The sequence below is a fragment of the Anoplolepis gracilipes genome, chromosome 10 (genome assembly GCF_047496725.1).
Source record: "Anoplolepis gracilipes chromosome 10, ASM4749672v1, whole genome shotgun sequence".
NCBI lineage: Eukaryota > Metazoa > Arthropoda > Insecta > Hymenoptera > Formicidae > Anoplolepis > Anoplolepis gracilipes.
Genome location: NC_132979.1, coordinates 7,780,838 through 7,801,771, shown reverse-complemented (window position 1 = coordinate 7,801,771; position 20,934 = coordinate 7,780,838). Strand labels below are relative to the sequence as shown.

Sequence of the window (20,934 nt, the reverse complement as noted above, 5' to 3'; positions counted from 1 at the left end):
ATCTTAAATGTATAATAAGGTGTATATGAAGGCACTGTTGGATCACATACTTTCAAAAAATCGATGTATCATATCGTTTCTCGTTTTCGAGGTAATCGTGTCATTGTTCATAATGACGGGCCAATGACAGAGATTCAATAAATGCACCAATAATTATTATAATAATCGGATATTCTAGTACTTTGGTATTTCTTTTTTTTTTTTTTTTATATTGTCTTGGCCCACACCGCCAGCACGTACGACTCGATTTCACACTCGTTCGTTCCCCTTTGGATCCTGAAAAGTCCGTTCTCTCCCCAGCTGTGTCCCCACGAATTCGCGACCAACTGAAGAAGAAATTGAATATTTAAATTATTTACAATTATGAAACGAAACAACTTGCGAGTCTAAAAAAATGTCTGAAAATTAGGACCTCTTAGAAACTTGTTTTGTCTAGAAAATGTTATAAAAGCGATATTAATCGCTCAACAAAATACATGTAAAAAAAATATATAAAACTTGTGTCTTCGTAATCTATCTTTTTGATTTTTTTTTTTAATAATGCATTAATGTCATCATCGTATAACTGTGATTTATCGCAAGCTTACCCAATATTTGAGCGGTGGACCGCGATAAGACGGCTCCTCGCCCCAACCGATTATTCTCACTGAATGATAACCGGAATCGTGCAATTCTGCGTTTCGAGAGTGCTTATATACTCCGCTCTGGTAAATGAAAAAGTCCTGGTAGACTCTCATGGTAGCTGAAAGACGAAGTGATATTTCTTAAATACTATTTTTAATTTATATGTATAATATTATTACGTTAAAAAATATTTTTGCATCATATATGTACATGTACATTGCCAATATACATTTCAAAGTCTCGATTCACGATTAAGTTGTAACAGCTACCTTGCACGGGTCCAGAGGTCAGGATTTCCTGCATAATGTCAGTCTCGTTGCCCAGACGATAGGCCGGTCCGACCTTGTACAGCTCTGTTCTCAGCGGGTTTGGCGGGTTTCGACAACCAGCGGCCTTTAGATCGCTTCTCTTACGTAGTCTGCATTGATTGTTCCTACCGTTCCAAGGATAACACTCCTCGTCCACCAGTCTAACGACACACGGTAACGATATAACGTCGTAGAAAAAACTATGTATTATAAAATATTATATATAATATGATAATTTTAAGGCATGTGAGACAGTGAATAAAATAATTCAATAAATTTCAAAAATTATAATCTATTATTAATATTGAACTATTTATATTACAGAATTAATTATCTACTTTATAGTTATTTATAATAAAACAAAGAGATCTTCAGTTTTAAATTAAATACAATTAAGATTTATATGATTTGATATTCGAAAAATTATAAATTATATATAAAACATTACCCGAATTTTCTCATGAACAGCCAGGCACGATCGAGATATCCCCCTTTGCAGCCCTGCTGTCCCCTGTTGTTGCAAGAAAGCAGATGCTGCGCGCTTAGCTTCACGCCTTCGGCGCCTTTGCTCATGATCGCGAATCTGTCAGACGCGACATCAGCTGTGGACACGGCCCAAGATGCGCCGCACCATCCTTGATCGTGAATGTCGGATATATCGCGTGGCCAACGTGTTCTGGAGTTGAATTCCCGTGGCAACGCGTCCGGATCGTAAATACGTCGCACCGGGTTCATTTTGTACACCTGTATAGATTTTGACAGCCCAAGAATGTCTTTTTCATGTCGCGGATTTTTTTGTTATTTGTGGTATATATATTGGTAAATCTTTTTTCTTTACAGTTGAAAGAAAAAAATGTCGACACTTACAATTAGGCCAAGGGCTTCGGGAAAATTTTAAAGAAAAAAAAAAAAAATCCCCAGTATACCGTGCTTGCAAGCGACATTGAGTCATTCAGACGCTTTTTTTCTTGTTCATTAAACCCCCGCAGCAAAGTACAAGAGATTACTTTAGCCATGGAACTTTAGCCTTAGTTGCACAAGCGAAGCAATTGACCTAATCTTGCGAGACAATTTCGCGTCTATATACAGTCATGGCGCGTTTTAAGAACAAGGTTGGTTCATTTCGAAATTATCGAGCTGTAGGACTTGTGCAATCCTCCGAATTTTTTATTCCACTTGCGATCTTCAAATTTATCTACTTTTGAATAATGCATTATTTCACTGACGAGCTTAACGTATTTTATTATCCTCAAAGTATAATAATGATTAATTATTTTATTTTAATTAGAAAAATATTATGCAAATATTTTGCATTAATGTGTGTGTGTGTGTGTGTGTGTGTAATAAAATTTTGAAAGCACCTCTAGATAAGTACTTACGGATTGCGAAGGGTTGAGAGTACCGAGACGAAGCTGCACGCCCTCCTGAAGGGTTCTTCCCCAGAATTCGGAATAATTGCCCGCCTGCCATCCCAAGGTAGGTCCTTGCAAATCGACCTCCTCCAGTAATTCCGGCTCGATCAAACATCGGTTCTCCTCGCAGAGCACTTCGGCGCGATTGTCAAGCGAGGAGCATTTACTGCAATATAAATTCCACTTACGCGATCTGCTTTCTCTCTCAACCGCGTGTCATTACACATTATAGAAGATATTACCATGTGTTACAATTCACTTTTAACGTTTGTCCATAATTGTACTCTCTTCCTTGGAAGAAGCATCCTGAAACAACACGAGGAGAGATTTATTATATTAATTAATTTATTATATTAATATTATATGTATGTAAATAATTGTATAATAAAATCTATCATAAATCCTACGATTACTATAATAAATCTCTTTTTATTATACATATATATAATAAGTATATGAATAATAAATTTTTATATACGCACTTCTTATTGGCTCGGGAGGCGATGTATCATTCAGCTCGATCCCTTTGCAATGATACCAGTAATCCGGGCAGCAGTCCTCTTCGCGGGAGCGATCGCAAAAGTCATCGCAGTAGCACAACGTCGTGAGAATCGGTGCGCTGCATTCATCCTGTCGACCTGGGCAGCATCTACCCCCAGGATACCTCGAGGCGCAGTATGGTCCTTTCGGCAGTCCAGAATAGTCCGGGATGCCTCTCGCGATGGAAGGTAATAATACGAAGACGATGAACACTAAATTCGGGCAGTGTACGGTCCACATCCTGCAATAATTATTGCCAATTAATATAGATTTTTGATTGAAATTATTTTGCTCGAAATTTTACGTAAAGAGATCTATGTGCTACTTTTTCTAGTTTATTATGTAGTGTATTATTATGTTAGGTTTATTTAGTTGTTTATAGAGAGAGTAAATCTAAGAGATGAGACGGTTTAACTGTTTGTAACAATGTACCTAACTTTGATCTAACTCTAGTTTAATTTTATAGTCCCTTTTATTCCGCATAACTTTAAATGATGGCACGAATTCCGCGAATCGCGCGGTGCGCGGTGCGCGCGTGTGTAAGGTATGTAGGATTCGGTAACAGCTGGCAATTGACAACAATAACGCTGCCAAGAGTTTGCAATGTTGGGGGGCCGACGGAGACGCGTCATCCCGTCTGCTTTGGAACCACTTCAAGGCGTTGGCCGTTTAAATGCCACGAGATTTGTCATCATACGGCATATTTTGCAGAAGATGATGGAAGTCTTTTCAGGCTTGTGCAACTTGTATTTTTGTATTTTAATGAGAGAACAAAGCGTGTATTCAATTCTTAGTTCTTCTATTTGCGCGAAAAATTCAATGATAACAAGACTTGTAAGAGTTCATACTGCCATTTTCGTGTATTTATTATTATCGATTCAATGCAGTCAAGGATATAAATTTTTTGTGTGAATATCTTGATTTTCTTGAGACTATAAAAATCTCAGGAATATTTAATTCTTCATTTTTTAATTATCTTTTGTATTATTATTAGAGTTAAAACATCAAAAGATTTTAAAATTACTTTCAAACAATCTATTCGTCAGCGACAATTCGAGGCTTTTCGAATTGGTCCATGCATCATCTATTACGCATCATGTAACTCTGAAACGAGTGTCACTTGAATCGGCTGCATTATAATATTGATGAAATTTACCAGACTGGAACGAGTGATTTCAGCTTCCTGATGTCGGGCAGGCCGCATACTTGCGTAACGATATCAATTTTCTAGCTAATGATAGCTTATTAATTAAATTTAAATATACATGCGTATTCTTTAAAAATAAACTACTTTTACTAAAAGAAAGCTGAATGCATTATTTAATACACTAATGTGTGACTTTGAGGCAATTTTGCATTCCATTCAAAATTAAAAAGAAAAAAAAAAGAAAAGAATTCTCGTAAAATCGAGTTGAAATTAATTTCGAAAAATCATTTTTTGTACAATATTAAACGCAAATGATTATTTAAATGCTGCGTCACATATTCTTCGTTCTACATACTTCCGAGAACCGCATCGGCAACTGTTTCTTCATATAGACGAAGGAACAAAGGATTTCTCTATTGTCGTCGACCGCGGATTCTCCGAGAGGACGACGAGTCCGACGAGCGCGTTCATTGAGGGACGAGCAATTAATGCAAATACTCCGCACCCTGGAATGCGTAAGCAAGTGGGTTGCCCGTTTGACCTGTCTTCCCTAAGACGCCACAAAGTATCCTCAAACAGCCAATTAACATTTTTTTCGGCGGAATAAACGGTCATTCACAAACGTCAAATTCAAATAAAAAAAAAAATTACCAGAGCAATAAAATCCCTCCCCTCTCGTCCGGCAAAAACAAATAATATTAATTAACATGAAGACGAAAGTAAGCGAAAGTTTACGCTCGTAAAGTTCTAGTTCAGAGGCCAGAAGCTGAATAAAAAGAATAAATGAGCGCAACGTCTCGACGAGTTCTGCGGTGAAATCGGCGACAGCTGATCCATGACATCAGCGTCGCACCCCACGAGAGGCTCAATAAGAACGGATCCTTGAATGCTTACCTCGAATGACATGATCGAAGGAATAATCTTAATTAAAAGCTACAAAATCTAAATTGACCGAGGGTTTAGAATAGACGAGTCTAGTGGCTAATTCGTATAATCAACAACGTGACTCTTGGCCTCTCGTGTAAAATTAAATGAATTGACAAGGGTCGTAAAAGTGTGTCTTTTCTGGTTCTTATTTTACAAATTTATGATTATATTATGTATGTATGAATATTTTTTAATTATTCTCTATTTATTTTTTTACAGAACATTTTTTATTAAAGGAACAATTCAGAATTGTTGCGTTTGATGTTATCGATGTGATGCTCATTGAAATGCAAATTTCATTTGAGATGTGTCACATAAAGTGAGGAAAGTTAAGTTAGCGAATAGCTGTGTGTTCCAGAAGTGACAGAAATGTTTACGAGCATTTCAACGAACGGATGATCGATAATACTCGACAAAGTGAAATGCAAACGGCCTTCGTGTGCGCGAATCATCTATCTGAGAGCGGTTTCTGGACTTGGTCCAAAGTTACATCATTGCAAGTTTGATATATTTCGCGATAATAATCGCGAGAGACAGTCATTGAACGCGCGTTCAATAAATTAATTAATGCCGTTTGAGGCATCGCGATTTACGGTGTATGATCTGATAAGCATGTCTCGTGAGAGACTTAAACTTAATTACCGTAAGATTATAATTACTTTTAATATGAGGAAAATAATACGTGCGAAGAACTTTCTTATTTTTTTCGTTTGATTTATAGCAGAGTTTCTCCCCTTTTTTATGTCAATCAAGTCCTCGAAGTACATTAATTAATGCCATTATATAATAGTCATAAGTGAGAAAAAATATTGATTTTTAATTATTTTTTAATCCAAAATAATTTTTCTTAATGTATATCGAGTATTTTTAAATATAGACTTTTTAATAAAATATTAATAAATTATTTATTTTTTTTATTATTAAATTTACTTCAGAAAACTTTATAAAGTGTTGCCAGTCATAATTATTATTTATTTTTTCCTACTTTCGTTTTATTAGAATTTTGACATTTAATCAAATAATAATATAGTTGCACAAGATTATCGCAAATTTAATTTTTCTATTAGATCATTACAATTGTTGCAAATAGCGCAAAAAGAATATAAGCCAGATGGAATCTACGCTTATTAATGTAAGTGGAATTGACATTCGAGAGAGACAGACAGTTTGTTTAACTGGTCATTCAGAAACTGGCGCAACTCCAGAGGTATTTCTAAGGTTACCAAGGTTAAGACACATGACCGTTTTAGGGCCTTCAAATTAACGAGCCCACTTTAAGGCCAGCCTTGAAAAAAGAGTCAATTCAAAGTCCCTTCGTCGCAAGAAAAAGATTATAAATTATTTATTTTTAGCTACCTCTTTCTTTTTCTCCCTTCTGAATATTTCATAAATTCTCTAGCAGGACTCGAGTTAATTTATAACAGAGTTTCTCTTCTTTTTTCATGTCAATTAAGTCCTCCAAGTACATTAATTAATGACATTACAATAGTCATGAGTGAAAAAAATATTGATTTTTAATTATTTTAATCCAAAATAATTTTTCTTAATGTATATCGGGTATTTTTAAATATAGACTTTTAATTAATTTATTTTTTTATTATTAAATTCACTTGAGAAAACTTTATAAACTGTTGCCAGTCATAATTATTATTTATTTTTTCCACAAATTAATTTTATTGTCTCTTAATTATGATCTGGTAAGCGCGAAAATTGGGCTATACGCACAATTCAAGTGCATTAAATAATGCGATTCGTGTAAAGCGTGTGAAATTAACTAGTCGGTTATCCCCGTTATCGTGTAACAAAGCGTTCTTGACCTATTTAATCCCATTAAGTAAACGCGATTTGATTTTGTTAATTATCCGCTCGAGTGTTCTTCCTTATGTCTGATAATAAACATAATGCGATTCAAATCGTAATATCTTTTGATACTGATGTATTAAAAAAACACACGTTGTTTCCGGAAACTTTATTATTGTACTCGCATCTAAAATTTATTTATACAATAAAAATATAAAGAATAATTTTATTTAACAAAGAAATCAAAATATCTAAACTAGATTTCTTCGAGTCGCTCGATTATATTTTTAATACAACAATCTAAAAAGACATAAAATGTGCAATATTAATGCAATTTCAAAGATATTACAATAGAACAAGACTAGAAAAAATAAACATGATCACATACAATCTATCGTCAATGAAAATATTTGCAATATCATTGATTAATGATTCCGGTTACTATGAGAGCCTTTACGTCAAAAGTGCAGGGACATATCGTTAGTATGTAGTATATCACAAAGCTATCATGTATTGATTAATCGCGTTTACGCGAACACATGACGTCAGATTTGAAATTATTCAAACGTTGTCAACAGAAAGCTATGCAATCGTGTTTATTATGTTCAATCAATTTTACGAAAAACAATCGAATCAAAATCAAGTAACCACTACGATTAAAATGTAATTTTCCTCATTTAATTTTATGACGAATGAATCGCGGTTAATTGAATGTGATTTGGAGAAACAATAATAATATAAACGTCAGATTCAAGTTTTATTTTTCGCAGAAAAATAAAAAACCAATTATTTTTTAATACTCGTTTTCCAACAAAGTTACTAGAAGCTGTACTGTTTTTATTAACATTAAAGCACTTATCAGTTTGCCAAAAAATCACAGAATTTTCAGGTATTTATATCGCTGATCACTTTTCACTTTTACAGTTAATCAGACGTTCTACTTCCCTTGATCGATGCTAAAGCGATAACGATGACGAGTGAAGGCTGAAGTCGGTGAAGTGCGCGCGGCGAATGCAAGTGATGCGGCTGTGATTAAATGCAACCCGCTCCTCTGATTAGACGCAGCCAGCGCGCGGCCTTTATATATCATAATTATAGATTAAATTCCATCAGCATCGCGTCAACTGCCGCGACCTGCGGCGCGTCATCGGATAGAAATGAATTAACCGACCGATATATTTCATCACGTTCCATGTCATAGAGAATATGTTACTCCGACAAACGCGTTCTTTTTTGTAACACATGAGAGTCATATCCCGGGAGTGTCATATCCCGTCATCGAATTGGCAGAAGTGATTCATGCTTTCGCGAGTGATACAACGCGTTCGAGATTACGTACGTATATATACACAGGGTGACGCCAAACGTAACGGCCAGACTCATGATCTGATAGGAAGTTTAATTCTGAACAAAAAATTTTCAATAAACATGGGTCCAAAATGCTTCCTTAAAAAGTTAGCGTCCAAAACTCTAAAATCAAATTTTTTTACTTTTCTAGGTACATTTTTGGGGACCGCCGTTTATAAGAAATTTTTGTTTAGAATTAAATTTCCCATAAGATCATGCGCCTTTGAATTATTCGAGCACATTTTTATTCTTTTTTTAATTCTCGACAATGAAAAAAAGCTTTTATAAAATATTTATAGAACTGCATGTTAAAGTATTATTTAATATTTATAAATATATATATATATATATATATATATATATATATATATATATAAAATTTCATATAATTGGCCTTAATTTTTATCCTTTTATTATTATATTTTCTCATTCGTTAAAAAGATTACAATTTATTAATTATTTTGATAATTGTTAAAGTAATTTTTATGTATTTATTTAATATAATTTTTTAATCTAGTACAAGGTAGATTGAGGCAAAGCAAAATTTCATTGAGAGAAAAAGTAGAAATTCGAATATTAACGAGCGTTCGCCTATGTTAAACAGACCGACAACATTTGCATATATTCATAAGGCGGAGTGCATTCTGTAATCACTAGCAGCAGCCTGACTATCAAGCAGCGTCGCTAAACGCAATGACATAACACGATATCAATGTTTGCGTCAACGTGTATGTAATCGTATACATAATTGGCTTGATGATAAACTTCCGTTCGCATCACCTTCACAGACGAGACTAGATGCCGCCTAATGAAGAACAAAATTACATATTAAATTTATTTTTTAATTTTATAAAGAATCGAATATATATGTAACTTAAACTTTTTAATTCTCTTTCTAACTCATTTCTATATAAATTATTATCATTACAGAAAACCTTTTTTATTTTTAGTCTATGACGAATGCAGTAGAACTCTGATGCAACTATACATTTTCACAATTTGCAAGGGTGTTTTGAGAAAATTTTGCGGTCCCCGCAAAAGAGGATGAACATCTGCTGTGTAGGTGTCATTTCTAAATATGCGTTCTCGCTGCATTCCGCTGCTGGATATTGAAAAAATAAATAGGCCACCGTGTATAGAGCTTCTGCTTATATTCTGCCCCTGTTTATTTTTTGTAGGTCATATCGTACGAAATGAGAACGTCTCGGAATTTTAAAATTCTCGCCCTTGCTTTTTTTCGCCGCGGACAGCGATATTTTTGCGAGAAACATCTTTCTCCTTTATGTGTGTGTGTGTGTATGCCGTCAGATAAAATAAACAATACACAGATAATTACTGATGTATGTATGAGTGTCTTCGATGCAACAAGAATTTTTTTACATCTTTGTTATTTTCCAGAAAAAAAAAACAATACGTCAGATCTATCTTTACGATATCGAAATAAATGTAAAGAGCAGTGATTCAGATTTCTAATTTATGAGCTGACAAAACAATTATATCCTGTCGACAGAATATTATTTTATTGTTGGCTTGCAACGCTTCGTTAAAAAGAGCTTCGTTTCTCGAGAACTTTCAACCTACGCGATGAGTGGTCATCGCTCTCGAATGGAGAATCCCGTGCGTACGAAAGCTCCTCTTGCGTCAACGTAGAGACACGTGCCAGTCGATTTATGCTACTTGTCATCGGGCGAGAAACGACGTGCAATAAATGTCACACACGGTTCGACGGGATTGCGCGCGACGATTGTTCTTGCTCAAAGTGTGTGTGTGTGTGTGTGCGACAATCACCGTGCGAATCGTTTTACGCCCATATATTGCGTCCCGCACATAATTCCGCACATCTATCCTAATCTTTCTAAATTGAGAATTTGTGACAATGGCTAATGTTTCGTAACTTCGTCTTAGCAAATTCCTTTAGTAATTGGAAAAGAAAGAGAAAATGGGAAAAAAAAAAAAAAATGTTGCGACATTATTTTGTAAGAAATATAAAATGTATCTGTAATATACTTGTTCCATCATTTTTTTAACATATATTTTATGCGAATAAAAATAATTTTATTTTAATTTTTAAGTTTTAATATATAATAAGGTGGATTTTTAAAATTTGCTTGTTGTCTTTTGTTGCAAACCTTCTTACTGCTCTTTATGAAAAAAAAAAACCTGTTTACTGTGTGGTTATTTTCGCAATCCTACGTATTGTTAACACTAAAAATAACGTACACGTCATATCATGCAAGAGCACCGGATGGATGCGCGCTGTTGCCCCAAATTCCGTGGTATTATAGGTTGTTTGCATTCTGAAAGAGTATATTGACATTTATATTTCGAGAAATTCTCATTTTCTGAAGAAACTTGATTTCTGCGATATAATCTACTGCATTCGTTCTTATTTAATTTATAATTACCAAAAAAATATTATTACATTTATTATCGATATTGATATTAAAAAGGTTTTAAATTTTACTATTATTTAGCTTCAACAACACAAAACTTAGATCAAAGTTATTAAAATAATAGCATCTTTAAATGTGAGAGCCTAAACTTTATAGAGACCCTGTAATTTAATGTCAAGAGCGTGTTTAAATCACGTGTCTGACACGCATCCCATTTTGCATACATTTATCAGCTCCTCTCTAGCATTCTAAACTGATTTATTGGATGCGATTAATAGCCATGTTTCCTTTAATAGCCGTTCAATAGCGTCTGTGATAACAGTAAGTAAATCGTAATAAAAGCGGTCGGTTAATATCCACTTTTATTTTCTAATTTTTTTTTCTAATAAAATCCATATAGATATTTTCTTCAACGATTTTTTTACGACAGTGTTTTTTTTTTAGTCATTACGTTTAGTTTGTTAGCTCACGTTTAAAGCGCAGTAAACCGCGATTGACAATTAGTGCAGACGTTGTATATACCACAAAAAGTAAATATAGCGATGACAATCCGCGTCTCTATATGTCGTCTTTGATTTCATTGTAAGGTGATCTCTATCTCCTGTTCGTAACAGCAAAGATAATACTAGAATAATAAAAGAATAATATGAAACTTTCATCGCAAGAGAACTTTCGTATAATTAGCAGAACTTTTTATTTATATGCTTCAATCAATATTACAATAATTATCGTGATACTGAAGCTTTATTAGCGCACGTATTCATTATCGTCTATAACGCGATAATCGTTCAATTATCGTCCTGAGACATTCGTTAACGCCTTATACGTGCCAGCTGATGATTATCGGTAAATTACACACACGCCTGGTACCGCACTTTGCTGCCGGCCGGTATCGCGATACTGATCTCGAGAAGCAAATTATAATACATATACGACGATGTCTTGTCAAGGGCTATGTCGTAGAGCTGACGCATATGCGTTTGTGATTATGAAACTAACGTATGTGTCATACATTCTGCTCTAAAATAATTAGATCTGTATCTACGAATAATTATTTAATGTGTTTTACTAAAATATTAAAATATTATTAAAATACATGACACTGTTTATATAAATCTTTAATGTAAAAAAAATTTTACTTAATTGTACTTATTAATTTTATATTTTATAAAATTTTTATACCTGTTTGTGTATATGATATAAAAATAAAAGTGTAAATTAAATGATTTTCCCTCTACTCTTTTGACTTGAGCCATTTTTTAAATAATTCTAAAATGTTGCATAATTTACAAATGAAGGAAGCTAGAAAACAATTACAGCTTTTCGATTTATACGGAAAAAATGATATACTTTTTCCCTTGTAATTTATCTCGCTTTATATCAACTTTCAAGCTCCAAAATCTTTGCATAACGCGGTGCTCGAGAAATGTCATTGTCATCGCGATTAATCCGAGGTATCGTACTTGGCGTGCAAACTATCAGGTTGCCATGACGTCTTCGATAAGCGTCGCAATAATAATCTTAATAATGTTTTTATCTATTGAAGAAGTAGACTGACCCATATCTCATTGATAACGTTTTTTCATTAACATGGAATTTATTCACATTGCTGTCTGTTTATCAAAAGGTGTTTACTTTCTGTCGCGATGTGCGTTAAAGACGGTTATTAATACGATCGCTCGAATTAGAACAGAATAGTCAGATTTCTTAACCGCTGTTTTGTTTTCATGATGAAACTGCACCGTGGGAGTTTTAATTGCGCCCATAAATTTTATCCGACTTCGACTACGGAGATAGATGCATCGACAATAACAAAGAACAGCTTACAAATTATAATTGAATTAGTAATTTTAAAAAAACATACTACTTAAAAAAAAAACTATCTTTTTCAAAGAAGAAATATGAAAAATGCCTATACCATTAATGCAATTTTATAAAGATATTTGAATATTATCTTATGTAAAACAAAGAGAGCAAGATTATAATATTTTATTCGCAAAATATATTTTATTAAAGTAAATTAATTTGATATTTATAAAAAAGCTCTTTCTAAGAGGAAAAATTAATTATTAAATTTGTCAGTTCGGATTTTTCAAGAAATAAAATCTTTATAAAACTATACTTTAAAAAATTACAAAAATTTTTGCAACTAAAGATAAATCCATTTACATTGCATGCCAAGAGAAGGAACGTCAAGCAACATTTAAAATATTCTAGTGATACGCTCCATTTCGCCAAGGTAACATTCCACCGTATCAGAGATAAGAAAGAATGTGAGAGAGATTAAATCCAAAAATTTGATCTTATGCAAAGCTTGTGTGTTGAATTATTAAATATATAAACTAAATGAGCATAATATATAAGTTGTTCATTTACAAAGTAATGTGATCGGACATTTCGGGACGAAATGTCAAAAAAAATTGTCTTCTGTCAGCTTTCAGAATTTTCCCAAGATTCTCACGATTGTCAATAAATCTGTCTAAAACTAAAATTAAATTTGAGACCTTCCACGTAGCCTGTATATAGTGCAAATACGAATTACATGTAAAATGTAATTATAAATATAAAAATTAATGCTGACATTTTCCCGCCATAGTCACCGGTCGCAACCTTGTCGCTCACCGCTGTGACATACAGTTTTGCAAGCTGGTTATAAGTTATCTGTCGGTTACGTACGAAGAAATCACACACGTATACACGCATAACACTATTACCATGCGCTATTGCCAATGAAAGTTGCAAAATTACCATATACGAGTAATCGGCAAGGTTGTGACTTATATTATTGCATTGAAAAAATTTAACATGCAAAATTTATCTCATCTGATAGAATATATTATCGAATGCTCTCCAGCGTGAAATTTTTTAAATCGACGCTGTTATTTTTTTACGGTTATCTCACACACACATACGTATATAATGTATGTGTATATTCTCTCGTCTTAATCGCGCGATATATCCGTTGCATAGAATTACAAGCCTGTGGCGATATGAATTGCTCGGCGTTAAAGCAGAGTACCATAGGTTCCATTCGGTGACTCTCATATTATGCTAAGAATGCGACTTGATGAGATTTCCCTATCAAGGAGACACGCGAATATCGAATAAATTGTTGTAAAAAAAAAAAACTATTGCGAGTAAAAAAATTTTTTGGTCTCATTGTATTTGGAGAATCGCGATTTGATAGGATACAAGTCGCTATTAATTCGAATTTAACGAGAGTGTAAATTGAAAGATAAAGGGGAATTCATTTAATTCTTATTCATCAATCTGGCGATCATAAATTAAAATGTCTGTCTTTGAATTAATACATTGGCATAATTTGCGGATTAGGTCGATAACGATAGACAAATCGCTATTTAGTGATTGGTATTCCCAAGCGTGTAGGTCATGATATCGAAATCAGTATCAAACTTGTGCAAACATTTGTTCGCGCAAAAGTTTGTCAGCATAATATATATATATATATATATGTTACTCGCATTTTTTCTTGTCGCTGACGTCATCACATTTTAAGATCAACTGATTCTAAACGATCAATTTTTGCATTCAGTCGAATAAATGAAGCGTGAAACGATTAAAAAGAAATTGTATAAATATGCAAAATTTGAAAATTTGCATTAATGTGCAGATCCGATTATCAACGATTAAAATTCGCGCTCTGACCGTTAAAATACTAAAATTAAAATTTTTCAAGTCAAATAAATATATGTTTTATTCCCACTATTTATGTCCTTTAAAATCTACTTTTAAATAACATGAATAATCTATTATGATTAAAAAGAAATTGTATAAATATGTAAAATTTGAAAATTTGCATTCATGTGCAGGTCCGATTATTATCAATGATTAAAATTCGCGCTCTGATCGTTAAAATACTAAAATTAAAATTTTTCAAGTCAAATAAATATATGTTTTATTCCCACTATTTATGTCCTTTAAAATCTACTTTTAAATAACATGAATAATCTATTATCTGAGAACAAAGACACAACGAGCCAAAAATTTATTATTATAAATATTTAAATATAGTAAAATATAAAATGTGACAATTGTTTCGATATAAAAAAATACGCTTAATTAAAATATGGTCAAATAATATACACACGCATTGATATATGAATACAGTTACTTATTTTTATAAACAAAAATTTCTAAGAGTTGAATATTGAGAAAAAATAAAGCATTATTTACATTTCTTTGCATTTCTATCGCTATATATTTATAAATACCATCAACGTCTGATAACAATTTGATAAGATACAAGTCACTACTAATTTGCCATTAAGTTACGAAAGAGATCAAGTTGGTAATCATGAATGAAAGTAAAAGAAGAAAAATATAATTAAGCGTTAACTTTTTAACCGTTTATCTCTCGTAATTCTGCAAGACATAAAATATGTCTTGCAGAATTTTGTTTATTATCGACTCGTTGGATGAAAAAAGTTAATCAGGCTCGTGTCGCAATGATAGACTTGAGCTCCATTAAACATTAAAATTTGTATGCTAAAATTTCAAATATTAAATATCCCTCGAATGTCTTTAAAAAAAATTATTATTACTCTCAAACATACTATTTTTGAATAAAAATCCAATAATGAACGATATTATGAGAGTTTATTTATTTTTGCAAAAAACTCATATGAAATTTGTACAAAGGATCAGTTGACAGTTATTTGCACAGCTCGACAAATCGAGCGATCTCTCACATTTCTCGAAATCGATCAAAAATCCATTCTACGCATTTTTTCGACACCACCACATTCAACAATTTACACCACTTACTCGGAAACGACGAGACTCAGTCTGGTCCAAATCGAGGACTATCCTCTTCGACGATCGTCGGTTTGCATGTGCCTCGTGCAGCCGGGGACGATCGCACCGTGACGAAAAAAAAAAAAAAAAATAATCGACAGAATTCGCGAAAACGGAGCCAAAAGGGGGACGTCGGGACGCGATCGAAAAAGATTAGGGCGGAGGAAGAGAAAGAAAGAGAGAGAGAGAGAAAAAAAAAGAAAGAGAACACAACCGGTGCTGGCGGCTCGGAAGCGCGAGCCTAACTGACCCGAAGACGAGAGGTAAACGCAAGCTAAACTAAGTCTCGGTATCACAATTCGGTTCGAACCACCACGAGCAGCTGAGAGCAGCGCCGTGCGAAAGACGATCGTGCTCTTTGGGTCCACCACCCACCGGATCTCTTCTCTTGTCTTCGGTTTCCCCGTCATCGGGATGACGAAGGCGCGGATGACGGTCAGTCACGAAGACAAAAAGGTGAATCCGTCATGGAATGCATCGAAGCCGCAAATTGTGAGGGGCGGGAAAATCGTAGCCTCTTTGCAGAATAATAATGACATCTCTCGATATCTTCCTAATGCAATAATAAATAATTGCAAAATTATAAAAGCGACAAATATCTATTTCCGAGATCTCGCGATGACATTTATGGAATGGAATGGGATATAATAATTGCAAGACGATTGCCTAAGCCTCTCGAGCCCTGCCTGAAATTATCGGAATTTATTTCTAGCCAACATATAGGCAACCCCCATCGAGCTATCGGCCACTTCTATAAAAAGATGTAGATAGCGTAAAATTTCTTCTCCAGTCCTAACTTCGATTCAAGGGCCACATATGTAATTAACTGTCAAGGATTTGCGATTGTAGATACTCACTCGACGAGCATACTTAGCGCACAGGAAATTAACCGTGTCTATTGATAGACACGCGTGCTCGAGTAGGGACGATCGTTCTTGAAATTTCACTCCGGATCAATCGGGGGGGAAAAAAAGATCTGTCCGAGCTGCTGACGGATCTGAAGCACGAGTCGAACTGAAGCGAAGCACGTATAGTAAAATCTATATCTCTTCTGCTCACCGGATCTCGCACTCGCATACTTCCGACGAAATACGTCATTGTCGGGATGCGCGCAAAGCCTGGCAGTTTTATTCAAAGAAAGAATAAACTTTCAAAGAAAAAGAAAGAGAGAGAGAGAGAGAGAGAGAGAGAGAGAGAGAGAGAGAGAGAGAAAGACCGGATGTGCTGAAAGACCGCGTTTCCGCGAGAAAGAATAAACGAACTATCTCGGGAAAACGATTTGAAATCTCGATGGCAATTTTTATGCATTATATATTATATTATCAATTTTAATAATGTAATATTTTCATGTAGCATATTTTATCTTTTATTCAAACGTAGAGGAATAGAAGAAATTAAATGCGCCACGTGCGTTTGCAAATATTATACTTTGCGAGACCGAGGAAAATTTGCGGATTTTATATTATAATTTTATACACATTTATGTGGCGCTGCAAGAGAGCAAAATATTAGTCAGCACAAATATTAACATTTCATGCATTTTTCAAATATAAGAGAGATACTCTTTCTGATAAAAGCAGAAAATTATTCGTATATACGAAATAAAATAAATGTTGGTCTCGCGCTTTTGCTTTACCTTGTGTGATATATTCGCATCATTTTATTTCAATTCAAAATATTAAAAATTCGTAATTAATTTTTAAATGTAAAAGTTTTTTAAACCATCTTCAATTTATGCGAAATATCAGAGTGTTTATCGCGAATTTATACGGTCGTCACAATAATGATTACGATAACCTGTCAATTAGATAATACACTTATTAGCAGTTTAATCACGATGACGAATTCGTCGAAAATGGTAAACAAGTACTTTGTAAATAAATCAAGCGTTAATCGTGCAAATCAATCGCGTAAATCTATAATAACTGTATATAAAAGTTCTGGTATCCGTATTCTTTTACAATTACAAGATAATTTATACGCAATTACAATGAGATTATAAGAAATGCTGAAACATCACATTAGAAATCTATTAAATAACATGACACGATACAGGATAATGCACATGTTGCACAATTAAAAATTAATATCGCGTATCATATCTATCATATCATCGCTGATTAAAGCGTGATATGATACGCGCTAAGCTATTTATAACGACTGACTATTCGACCTTAATTATTCATTGTTTCGGAACGACATTGAGTGGAAGAAGGAAGATGTTAATCCATGGAAATTGTCCCGAGGCGATCGGTAATGATGTAATTTGACAAGAATTGCCTCGTGACAGTCATTATCAGTATATTTTAAATACTTAATGAATATAAGAATCTTACTATAAAATGTTTATGATATTTTGTAAATCTCCATCTATCTATCTATCTATCATTATGTCTCATATTTATTCATAAAGTAAAGTATGCAGCTACTGCTAAAAATATGTATTACGAATCGCATATCGTAAAAAAAAAAAAAAAAGGAATAGAGAGAAAACGAGTTTTATTCGTTTATGAATACGTAAAGAAAAAAAAAAAAAGAAAGGAATGGGCTCGTCCGGGATTTGAACCCGGGACCTCTCGCACCCTAAGCGAGAATCATACCCCTAGACCAACGAGCCACTTCTTGAAAGTCTCTTGTTTCAATATGTATATAAACAAATATCTTGTTCTCCATTCAAATTTTGTAATTTAATATGAATAATGATTGTTCAAATATTTACTAAATCACGCTAATTATTTTATTACATTACTGAATAATCAAATATTGTTCTTGTGCTCTATATTTAAAAAATTGTGGAAAATTTCAACTTTAACATGAGTTTTATCTTTTACACATGAATAGAATAATAAACATAAAGATTATTTTTGCACATTTGTAAAACTGAAATTAAAATTAAAAATTACTCATTAAAGTTGACAACTATCAGTACTATTCCTTTGATCTTTGTAACATAAGAAGCCATATCCCTTTTGTTTTCCAGTATCTTTATTTCTGATTAATTACTTATCTATATTTACATATGTATTATGTTTATTATGAAAAGTTTAGTTGTCTTCACAAATGATAATTGTAATTTTATATACAGATTTTAACTTACTGAGAAAAAATAGTGATAACATCCCCTTCTCTTCTAATCATCTGATAAGCTATCAATGCAAATCCAAGCATTATCTTTATACTGGTCATGTCGAGATGTTTTATTGTCACTTTGCGTTACAACTCTTGCTCATTAAGCTTCTCCTCTCTCTCTCTCTTTATTTTTGACATTCCTAAAAATATAAATTATTTACATATTAATACGAATGTAATATTCTGAATTTTCTGAATTAAAAATTTTTATATATACATACAGATACACATATACATATGTATATAATTTATTTAAAATTAGAAATATATAAAATATAAAATATATAAGTTTATTAAAATTGCAGCAATTTTAATCCCTATAGAAATGAGCAGTCTTATATTTATGTTACACACATTTCTCTCTATTTTCTTCAAATTCTAATACAATTCCAAATTCTCATTTCTTCCAGTCAGTCATTTTTTTAATCATGCATACCATATTTCACTTTGATTATGTTACACCTCGTTTCGGAACGGCAAGAAGTAACTGCAGAGCATTCACGCGCGTCCATATATTTCAATCTCACAAATAGATCACCTACTTTTTTCTCTCCGCGTTATAAGTTAGTTTAACGCCTGAAAATGTGGGTCGCGTACAAGAGGATCGTTTTCAAGTATCCATAAATTTTTTTGAAGTAAATATAGGTATTCATCTCTCTCGCAGAACATTTTTTTTTTCTCATTTTCTCTCTCCCTCTCTCTCTCTCTCTCTTTCTTTCTATTTTCCCCTTTTTTTCATTCCTTCTTTTTCTCTTTTTTTTACATATAGTTATAGCTTTTTGTACACGTATATATTCCCTTTATATATATATATATAAGATGATAAATAAAACAGTGAATATTATATTACTATTAATTATTAAATAATTTATACATCTTATATACAGATAAATGACTTTTTTATTTCATTTCAATTATTTTATATATAAAAAACTATATATATATATATATATTTATATGTATATATTTGGGTTCTTGATCTCCTGTTTACTAAACAGGCACTTTCACCAACGACGCCTGGATGATTATATACACATGTATATTATATATTATATACCTATGCTTGATATCAGATATATTCTGCTATTAAAGTAACGCAATCATCCAGGCGCCGTGGCTTAGTTGGTTAAAGCGCCTGTCTAGTAAACAGGAGATCGAGGGTTCGAATCCCTCCGGGGCCTCACGGATCCACAAGCGATCCTTGTAGTGTTAATTTTTGCTCTTTCGAAATATTTCAGTAGCATAGAAAATTGTGTACTAACTCTCTCTTTTGAAAATTTCATAAAAAATGAGTTTTTTTTTAATTATTGCCAAAAACAGCTGATTTCTGTCAAATGTTAATTGTAGCATTTTTTTTTTTTATCAAAGTTTATTATTACATAATTTTCTTTTTTCAAACCTCGCTACATTTTATAAATTTTTTAACAATTTACTTAGTGAAATGATTTTAATTATCAATAAAGATTCATGAAAAAGCAAACTTGTGTGCTGCTTGTGGATCTTAAGTCCATTGAAATATCTCCTTCTCGATTCGAAAGGAATTCGTTTTCGTAAATTGTCCTAGACTGTCGACGCAATAATAGAATCAAATTTCCTGTTCGCGTGAGCCGAGATCAAGGTTTGTACGTCCGCGTGCAGTCGATTCTCATTCTCAGTATAACTTGTGTAAATCTGGTTACAGTCATAAACGTATTTATAACTGCTTAACGCGTAATACCAAATTGCAGCATTCCCGTCTAAAAACATTCCGGTCTAAATTAAAGCACGGTCATTGCTTAGGTATGCGCGAAAATTATTTGTGGCTTTTCAGCCGGCGCGTTATAAGTCATTAAACGAACGAAAAATTTCCATAGGCATTCGATAACTTGAAAGAAGGAACTTCAAATCACTCAATATCTTCTGTCAATAAAACGATCCAGTGATCTATATAATATTTTTGAATTTCTAATTTTTGAAAATTTTTTAGCTACGATATACATAGATGAGACGCGCTTCAGCGATGTAATGTTTATCGCTATCGTCGGTCTCTCGCGATCTTTGCATTCTTCGATATTAAACAATTATACGAGAGCGATCACGATGATATGTGTGACACGAGATAAACGATCTTTACTGTGACTTATAAATCTATCAACCTTAATTCTACTGAAGAATAGAACGTATGCATATGCAAAAACAATTGCGTATAGCACTTGGATAAATTATTAACATAGCGTGAATCAAATGATCAAATTAATATTATTCAATATTGCGCGATTAATCTACCTCGACATAAAGAGCATATTCTATTGAATTTATTTTTATTATTATTTAAACACAATATTATTTTATAATACTATTTAATGTACAAATATTGTCCGTATCAATTTCATCATTCCCACTATACGTGATTTTAATTAACCTACTTGATAAGTTCATCAACTGGTTTATTTATGGTAAACGGGTCATCGTGTTAACAATAGAATTAAATCATAATTCTGGAAATGGATTTA

The 20,934-nt window shown here is 33.0% G+C and overlaps 1 protein-coding gene, 1 long non-coding RNA gene and 2 other non-coding genes across 5 annotated transcripts; 2 read left to right on the top strand and 2 right to left on the bottom strand.

Moving 5' to 3' along the window:
* Window positions 1-3: 3 nt before the first annotated feature.
* Window positions 4-16,323, bottom strand: LOC140669955 (tubulointerstitial nephritis antigen-like). Of its 2 annotated transcripts, none has more exons than XM_072900211.1 (8): window positions 16,171-16,323; window positions 2,827-3,125; window positions 2,587-2,650; window positions 2,312-2,510; window positions 1,381-1,676; window positions 894-1,093; window positions 588-742; window positions 4-326 (listed from the first exon to the last, which is right to left on the bottom strand). In XM_072900211.1, exons 1-8 carry the CDS (start codon window positions 16,179-16,181, stop codon window positions 207-209), a joined length of 1,344 nt encoding a protein of 447 aa, XP_072756312.1. In that variant the 5' UTR covers window positions 16,182-16,323; the 3' UTR covers window positions 4-206. The 2 variants fall into 2 exon arrangements, with proteins under 2 accessions (XP_072756312.1, XP_072756313.1); XM_072900212.1 differs by lacking the exon at window positions 16,171-16,323 and adding an exon at window positions 15,284-15,633 and having other exon boundaries at window positions 5-326.
* LOC140669960 (uncharacterized) lies at window positions 7,641-9,208 on the top strand. The gene is made up of 3 exons (XR_012047440.1): window positions 7,641-8,093; window positions 8,710-8,833; window positions 9,056-9,208. It is a non-coding gene; the product is annotated as an uncharacterized lncRNA (long non-coding RNA).
* Window positions 16,324-17,858: 1,535 nt separating the features above from the next.
* Trnap-agg (transfer RNA proline (anticodon AGG)) lies at window positions 17,859-17,930 on the bottom strand. Its single transcript has one exon. It is a non-coding gene; the product is annotated as a tRNA-Pro (tRNA).
* A 1,619-nt stretch (window positions 17,931-19,549) lies between these two features.
* Trnat-agu (transfer RNA threonine (anticodon AGU)) lies at window positions 19,550-19,623 on the top strand. Its single transcript has one exon. It is a non-coding gene; the product is annotated as a tRNA-Thr (tRNA).
* Window positions 19,624-20,934: the final 1,311 nt, after the last annotated feature.